The sequence below is a fragment of the Nilaparvata lugens genome, chromosome 3 (assembly GCF_014356525.2).
Source record: "Nilaparvata lugens isolate BPH chromosome 3, ASM1435652v1, whole genome shotgun sequence".
NCBI classification, from domain to species: domain Eukaryota; kingdom Metazoa; phylum Arthropoda; class Insecta; order Hemiptera; family Delphacidae; genus Nilaparvata; species Nilaparvata lugens.
The window spans coordinates 27,562,967-27,572,220 of NC_052506.1; the positions used below are offsets into that span (position 1 = coordinate 27,562,967).

Here is a 9,254-nt window from a genome sequence, read left to right on the forward strand (position 1 = left end):
TACCGCACTACATAGCAGGCCTACATCAAATAATTTTTCAATCCGTCTTCTATGTCTGAGTTGTAGATACCGGTAGATACAGTATTCAGACCGTGAAGGAGATATGATAAATCTGAACTTGCAAATCTCTATATCTTTTTCATTTAGCCGTACTTCACAAATCAAAAATGAAAATAAAAATCTAAGAACCCTTTTTAAAATTGTTTTAGCCTAATATCATAATTATCTATTATTACTTTAAGTATCATTTCATATATTCAAATGAATAGTACGGTGATTTAATGATTTAATAATAAATATTCTCAAAAACTATTCAATTCCATTTTATTTTTAAGTTATGCATATTATATAATACAATATTAACACAAGTCATAAACATCACATCAAACAATAGACTACACATCATAGGCCTCTTTTGAATAACAAATGTAACCAAAATATACATGTAAGATAGTCTAAATAATTGAAAAAAAAAAAGTTAAATCACAGATGAAATCGAAGTTAAATAAACTAAAAACAGTGGAATCAAAAGTCTCCAATACGGTACTTGAAAGGTCACAAATCATAGAATTAAATTAAATTTTGAGTTTTTATTTAACCACAATATTGTTATCACTGAATCAAATTGTTATCATCTATGTATGAATCATGATTGATTTTTTTTTGCCTTTTAGGTAACGCTGTTTGATAAATATATTGTGTATAATGCCCTGAGCTTCCAAGCAATAAGCTTCTTCCAGCTGCTGGCTTACTCATCGAGCTGCTGCAATCCCATCACCTACTGCTTCATGAACTCCAGCTTCCGGAAAGCTTTCCTCATACTTTTCGGCTGCTTGAGACGAGGACGACCCAAAACGCATTTCTGACATCAGCTTCCTTTCCACCAAATACCGGTTAGTACCGGTACACTAATAATCATTATAAGACCAATTTATTGAACTGACCAAGATAAACAATAAGAACTTCTATAATATTAAAAAATTGATTTTAATATAGAATTCAATTACAAAAAATTATGTGAATCTTTATTCATGAGTGACAGATATACGTAATAATTGAACTACATACCTGTACTAACTTGTATCTGTATACAGTAACTATATTACCCATAAACTACTATATTGGGAATTATATTTACTGTATCTGTACTAAAGCTATCACTCCCAACTCAGCCCTTTAAACGCCGTCGAGCTGAAACATTTATTTTTTGATGCTGCTTTCCATGACGAAACACTATATAATAACTCTGTTGTAGTTCTGACACTGTGTTACTTGTAAATATTTGAAAAACACTTACTTTTTTTGGAGGATTGAGGAATGCATTTCACTCCTGAAGAGGAGCTTCATGAAGCTGATGAAGCTCCTCTTCAGGAGTGAAATGCATTCCTCAATACTCCAAGAAAAGTAAGTGTTTTTCAAATATTCACAAGTAACACACAGTGTCAGAACTAAGAAAAATTCATTATTATTCATATTTTATGATCTATTTTATTATTGCTAGTGTTTTGCTTTCTGCCTGATAACTTGCGACTCCTCCCTGCACACGGACAAATCATCCAGACAGGGAGATTTATTTATGTAATTCATAGCACTTTTATATTTGTAAATAAGTAATATTTTATGAATAAACCAATTTGAATTTGAATTTGAATGTGTAAAAGCTACTCAAGACATCTCAAATTAGTGTGTAAACATTCATTCCACGGAATTGAATGAACTATACGAGCCAAAAAATTTTTAAACATCATATTATATTCATTCAAGCATTTGTAAGATTCATCGAAGCATATGAAAGGTTCATTCAATCATAAATCTATCTTATTCGTGGAACATTCTTAGTAATATGATCATATAGGTACCTATCGCTTTATATTTGAAGTCGAATATTTTTTTAGTCTTTAGCTTCAAGTCTATTTACCTACAAAAGGCTACATTAAAAAGTATGTCTGAAGTAGAGTAAGTTATACAGTAAACACTACACATACATTTTAGCCTACATACAGTAGTATCGATAATCTTTTTATTATTTTTAATTTTTTATTTTTCAACCCTATTCCTCCCTAAAAACCACATTGTAATTCTACTAAAATATAATTCAAAACAGAGCAATGTGACATTCGAGTAACGGTATACTTGAAATTCATGTGAATATGAAAATATGATTGAACTAGCCAGCATAGCAGGTTCACTTGGCTCACATTATTCGTCTATCCCCGTTTGGACCTCCAGTGTTGGATTATCCAGGCACACGATCATCAGGCTCGCTCCACTCACATGCATTTTTCATTTAAGCTTGCTTCCTTCCATCAAAAAGTCAAAAGAGACTTTCAGGCTTGATTCACCGGTAGATTCGAATTATGTAGGACAGAGTGGCGAAAATCTCTGTTTTATATAGGAATGAATAAATATCCCGTTTTTTTCCAAATTAGAGACTAGTTAAAGATATTATGAGAATTATTATATACAAGCTAGCCCGGCGAACTTCGTACCGCCAATTAGTTAATGCATCGCATGACTATTCGCATGAAACACACAGTGTCAGAACTAAAAAAAATTCATTATTATTCATATTTTGTGATCTATTTTATTATTGCTAGTGTTTTGCTTTCTGCCTGATAACTTGCGACTCCTCCCTGCACACGGACAAATCATCCAGACAGGGAGAATTATTTATGTAATTCATAGCACTTTTATATTTGTAAATAAGTAATATTTTATGAATAAACCAATTTGAATTTGAATTTGAATGTGTAAAAGCTACTCAAGCCATCTCAAATTAGTGTGTAAACATTCATTCCACGGAATTGAATGAACTATACGAGCCAAGAACATTTTTAAACATCATATTATATTCATTCAAGCATTTGTAAGATTCATCGAAGCATATGAAAGGTTCATTCAATCATAAATCTATCTTATTCGTGGAACATTCTTATTACTATGATCATATACCTATCGCTTTATATTTGAAGTCGAATATTTTTTTAGTCATTAGCTTCAAGTCTATTCACCTACAAAAGGCTACATTAAAAAGTATGTCTGAAGTAGAGTAGGTTATACAAGTAAACACTACACATACATTTTAGCCTACATACAGTAGTATCGATAATCTTTTTATTATTTTTAAATTTTTATTTTTCAACCCTATTCCTCCCTAAAAGAAACATTGTAATTCTACTAAAATATAATTGAAAACAGAGCAATGTGACATTCGAGTAACGGTATACTTGAAATTCATGTGAATATGAAAATATGATTGAACTAGCCAGCATAGCAGGTTCACTTGGCTCACATTATTCGTCTATCCCCGTTTGGACCTCCAGTTGGATTATCCAGGCACACGATCATCAGGCTCGCTCCACTCACATGCATTTTTCATTTAAGCTTGCTTCCTTCCATCAAAAAGTCAAAAGAGACTTTCAGGCTTGATTCAATCACCGGTAGATTCGAATTATGTAGGACAGGGTGGCGAAAATCTCTGTTTTATATAGGAATGAATAAATATCCCGTTTTTTTCCAAATTAGAGACTAGTTAAAGATATTATGAGAATTATTATATACAAGCTAGCCCGGCGAACTTCGTACCGCCAATTAGTTAATGCATCGCATGACTATTCGCATGAAACATGCACACCTGAGGAGGTGCGACGGGGCATTCTGCATCCAGGTGCTTGCTTATTGGTTTGAATGGAAGAGCTCACACACTGAATCGGGCATGGTGTGGCAGTGGCGTATCCAGGGGGGGGGATATGGGAATGTATCCCCCCGAAATGGAACCTGGATTTTTGTAGATGGACCATCAGCCACAAAAATTAGCATACAATGTAATATTTTCGTTATATTGTACTATATAAGTCGAGAAATATAATATAAGGGATCAGAGATTAGCACTGCAATAGCAATGATAATAATAATGAGCTAGTTTCTTGTAGAGAGTGAGTGGTCTAGTGTGTAGGGACTAGATAGCTGAGGTGATAGAGAAACTACAGATAGCACTTCAAAGTTAGTTCACTTTTTACCATCTATTATTATGAAGAAATTCAATATAGCTTATATTGCTCCAGTTGATGATAGTTTATTCAGTTTCATGCATATCCTTGAACAAAGCTCCAGCAGCTTCTTCTAGAGAGTAGCCCCGAAAATTTCACAGTTATGATGAACGGGCGCAGTTTCTACCGTGGACAGGAGGGACACATCTCCCTAATAGTTGAAAAAAATGATTTATCCCCCCCCCCAAACAATGTAAGTTTGAACACTCAAGTAAAAATCATGTGGATTTAAAAAAAATGGATAATCAACTTAAAACGAAGCCTATAAAGTTGGTTGAAATAGTGCTTCATTGGAGCTAAAATTTATGCATTCTAGCTTGTTATCTAATAATGAGTAGGCCTTCTACAAAATCATTTTTTGTTAACAATTGAATGACTAATAAAATTTAACCACATTCCATTCCATTTGTTATTTAATAAAAAACCCATAGGCCAATGACATTTTCAAGGAAAAATCAAAATAAATAAGTGGTCTACTGATCACCAAAAAAACTTGAATGGAATGATTGTTTTCAAGTGGAAATTGCGTATAATCGCAACAAATTGAAGGTATATTTTCATCATTTTCCGGGGGAGGACCCCCGTACCCCCCACCAACACTCCCTCAAAGTTTAGGTGCTTTCTACTCCAATGTTATGATCCTCCCCCAATTTTTTTTTCTGGATACGCCACTGTGGCGTGGAACAGTGTGATGAGGCAATCTCCATAAGATCAACACTTTCTATCACCAAGCCGTGCCTCCACACACCTGTGGCCTTAGCCTTATAGCCTTAGCTGAATCTGATGCACTATATTTTAATGAATATTATCCAACAATCAGTATTTACATTTGTATCTCAATATGGACTTCCTATGTGCTTAGTTATTTGTACAGCATTTGTATATTTAGATATAGTAGAATCAGGACCTCCCAAATACCTAGTATTTATGTATTTAGGAGGTCCTGGTTGAATGCAGCTTGCTGGGAAATTGAATGGTATGTCTCCTTGCTGCTGATTTTCCCGTGCATATCCTAAATTTACAGCATTTCGAGCTCTATGACCCAAGTTTGGTCGTTGTTCGTACCGCGGCATTATAATTATTGGAATTGTAATTTTGTGAATCAGTAGAAAGAAAATAGAAAAACAGATCTACCGACGGCTGTTGGATGACGCAATGATTATAACAGCTGATTCTTATTTCTGTGTGTGGCCAGCCACCTCCTCCGTAAACCTCTGTTTGCGCGGAGGTAGTGGGCCAGCTCACAAATCTTCTCCCATAAAAGGATTAATATCGGGGCATCGAGCTTCGCTCGTTATTTTTATTTATTGATAAACAGAACCACAGCCTACTATAGATAGAAGACTAAAGTAAGCCATGACAGAACACAATTCTGTAAAATGATCGTATACTTTAGCTGGCTATAGTTAGCTTATGAATTTCGGGGATACGATATTTTGATTTTCCACAGACTCACTTGCTCATTCACTTTTTTACTATCCACAGACGACGAAAGTCTCAGCTGTTTCAGCAAAGGATGAATTATCCTTTTAATATCGTTCAGCGAGTTTTCCCAAGGATGAGGCCTAGTGCAATCGAATTGTTATATCATAAACCTATACTATCTTCCAAATTTCGTGAAAATCGTTTGAGCCGTTTTCGAGATCCGTTGAACATGAATAACCATAAATAAATATAACCAATTAATATAAATAACCAAATAAAAAATATATACAGATATACAGAAATTGCTCTTTCAATATAAAAATAGGATATGTAAACTTTGAAGGACCGTAGGAAAGAGTCCTGAAGTCGGATCATAATAGGCCATAAACCTGCTCCTGAACATAACAAACAACTAGAAAAAATAATAAAATTCGGTGCACACATGAAGAATGTCAAATTTTGAGGCTCGATTTTTATTTATATAGATTAATCAAGTTCTTTGAAACTTGAGATGTGAATAACTTACAAAAAATCATATCCAACCCTCTAAAAAGTATGAATGTTCTTGAGAAATTAATTTGGAAATATCCATTGGAAATTAATTCATTCAAATCCAATTTCTCCACTTATTGAGAAAAAACTATCCATGAACATCACCAAATCATCTCCTCTTCTTATAGTTCACGTAGGCACTCTTTTCTCTTCTCTTCTCATAGTATTGTATAGGCCAACATTTCTTCATTTTAAATAAATTTATTTTTATCAACATTTCGATTACCGTACCTACCAATTTTGTATTTGCTATTTTATATATTTTAAGTCTTATTATCATTGTTTTTATACTCTTACTTTTCTGCATCTATGAGATACCCTATATATTTTTTATTTACATTAAATTTATTGTTGAAAAGTTTTGTTTCATTAGGCTTAAGACACATTATCGAATATTAGTATTATCATCCTTCATTATACATGATGAATTTCATGTTTTTTCTGTTTTTAGGTGGAAATGTATCACTGGAGGCATCAAAGCACAATGAAAACAAGTGTACAAAACAGCGAACAATCTCCTAAAATTTGATGAACGTAAATTAAGTCATATCCGAATAGTATATTATTGGTACCTGCTAGAGAATAAGTTAATGTTTTTCGATTATTCTGAATAAACTCGAGTTCAAATCTTTATAATGTGATGATAAATTATATTTAATTTTGAAGCAATTATCACTTGTGTAATGAGAGTGAATGAAAACTCATAAAAATGATATATATTCCTCAGAACATAAACTTTTCCTGTAAATTTATTATAGGTGATATCATGAAATGTAATGACAATTGTCCGTCAGTTTTGTATAGATGACGTCGAACATCTATTTGCAGTTTTGGGCAGCTTAGGTGTGGTATAAAACCAACAGGAATAATTCATAACATAGTTTGAAGACACATGATTATTATTGGTCTTAAAGTTATTTATGAGAGACTAATATAATTATCTCTGATCTCAATTACATTCAAGGTTACAATTCGTGATTCATAAAGACAATTGTTCATCAAAACAATATTGTTTAACAGAATATAAATTCAAATACTTTTATTCATAAAAAACATATTTACAAATTAATAGTGTAATAATAATAGGCCTATAGGTACGGTAATGAATATAATATTCTTTGCTGGATGAAACGATATTTTTGTTTAACGTCTAGAAAATTTCATTCAACGCTTATTTTCTATCAAAACTTTATAAATTATAATATATGGCCTATCGTATTATTCTTGTTTGAAGTAGAATATGGTAACTCATGAAGAAATAACACGATTTAAAAAAGACTTGAACGTTCCAAATTCTCTTATATACCGTATTTTGCATTTTGTTATACCGTCATGCTGATAAATCAATCATTGCTGATTCAGATGGATTATTATCCTTCTACCTCACTGGATGCACTGACTACTTAGATTTGAAATACTATTTTGCATGGAGATATGGAATCGAACGGCTCCGAAATGTAGAGTTCTCGTGGGAGCTAATTGAACTGTTATTATTATTTATTCAATTCTCACGCAATAACTCTTCGAAGTCCAATGTCTCCATGAATCATATTATTTATTATTATGATACTGGATGCACAAAATTATTTTTTTTGTGTTTCTCATGTAATATGAAATATTGAATATAAAAGTGTTGAATAATGGACCTTGTTTGAAATAGGTACTGAAATAGCTCGCTCATATCGTGGTCTAATGTACTACGGTACATTATTCATATTTCTGGTGTTTTATTTTGATTCCATGAATTTTTATATTTTGACAAATATATAGGCACTATGCTGAAAATTGTTTTATGTTTAAGTTGTATCATGTCTGAATATTGGAATCTGATAATTTATTGAAACAAATTATTTGATTTCAAGAGATTAATGAAGATATTCTGATCTTCTTATACCGTAATCTATATTCTCCTGAAATATCAATTGAACAACTGTTATAGAGATGATATCTCCCATGATGTAATCTACTGATACATTTTGACAGAAACGTATTCATGGGAGCCTCGTCAGTTTATCCTTCAAGTTTTCGTTGAGAATAATAATTTTTCAGGATCAGGAAAACTAAACTTGGTATTACACTGAATAATATTAGTACTATAACATTACATTATCTTAGCCAACTCTAATAAGAAGTTGCTGTGATCCTACTTGTGTACAGTACTGTATAATATCATTCAATTGATTATTTTTCCAAACTGATGAAGCTTCAAGTTATAATTACTGGAAAAGGTTGTAGAATTGGTTCCAGATGCCAAATTTTCTCGATGGATGTTTATTTGCAAAACATAAATTCATTCTTATAGGTCTACTTCTGATATTAACTGCCAACAGTTATAAAAAATTAGCCAAACTGCTATTCACTTTCTGGTTCTTTATAATCATCATTTTTCTCATTCCATTATCGAGTGTTTCGTCGTCACTATCAAACAATAACTTTGGATAATGTAATATAGTGTTTGAAACTTTTTAAAATACAGTAGTGTATAATAAAAAAATTATGAACGTTATTGAGAGTTTTTCATTATTAATAGGTTATCGATGTACTTCAGAATATATGTAGAAGCCTATTTGTTTCTGCAAAACAAATGTGCAATATGAAGGTGATGTGCGTAGTGATGAGAGATGAGTGAGCAAATAATCGAAACTGTGTGAAATTAAAAAAAAATTGCGATTGTATTCATGAGATATGTTGTGGATTGGAAAATTGTATAATTATTACTAATAATTATTTATCATTTTTTATTTTATGATTAAACTACACAGACGTAAAACAGTATTTTTTATTGCTCAATATAAGCATGAACATTCACAATAATCCATACTTCAGCCTATGTCACCACTACCATGCATCATAAACAATTTTATGATGGTAATGATGCCACATGATAACAGGTTCAAATAGGGACATCACGCACAAATCATTATAAATGGAGGCAATTTCTTTCCATATATACATGTGTAATTTCAGTTTGTCAGCACATTTAAGTAATTTTAAACCAAAAATCATAATGTTTCCATTCAGACACTTATGGACCCTTCAAAGACACACTCATGGAGAAATTAAACAAGACGATGACACACACCAGGCCTACCATATCAGATGACGACAAGGTACCTAGAATACACTTTAAGGTACATTGGATGACGATATATTATATAATATTTGAATCAACAAGTAAATTATATAACTTATCAAATTTGAGGAGGCCTATATTCAAATTACCTTTTT

At 32.1% G+C, this 9,254-nt stretch overlaps 1 protein-coding gene across 2 annotated transcripts in view; it reads left to right on the plus strand.

Moving 5' to 3' along the window:
* The window catches only part of LOC111043922 (cholecystokinin receptor), a 119,402-nt gene extending 110,606 nt beyond the window's left edge, over positions 1-8,796 (plus strand). For both annotated transcript variants that reach the window (XM_022328996.2, XM_039423451.1), the window contains 2 exons: positions 675-893; positions 6,478-8,796. In XM_022328996.2, the coding sequence (XP_022184688.2) occupies positions 675-866 (192 nt within the window). In that variant the 3' untranslated portion in view covers positions 867-893; positions 6,478-8,796. The remainder of the gene's footprint in view (positions 1-674; positions 894-6,477) is intronic.
* The last annotated feature ends 458 nt before the right edge of the window (positions 8,797-9,254 follow it).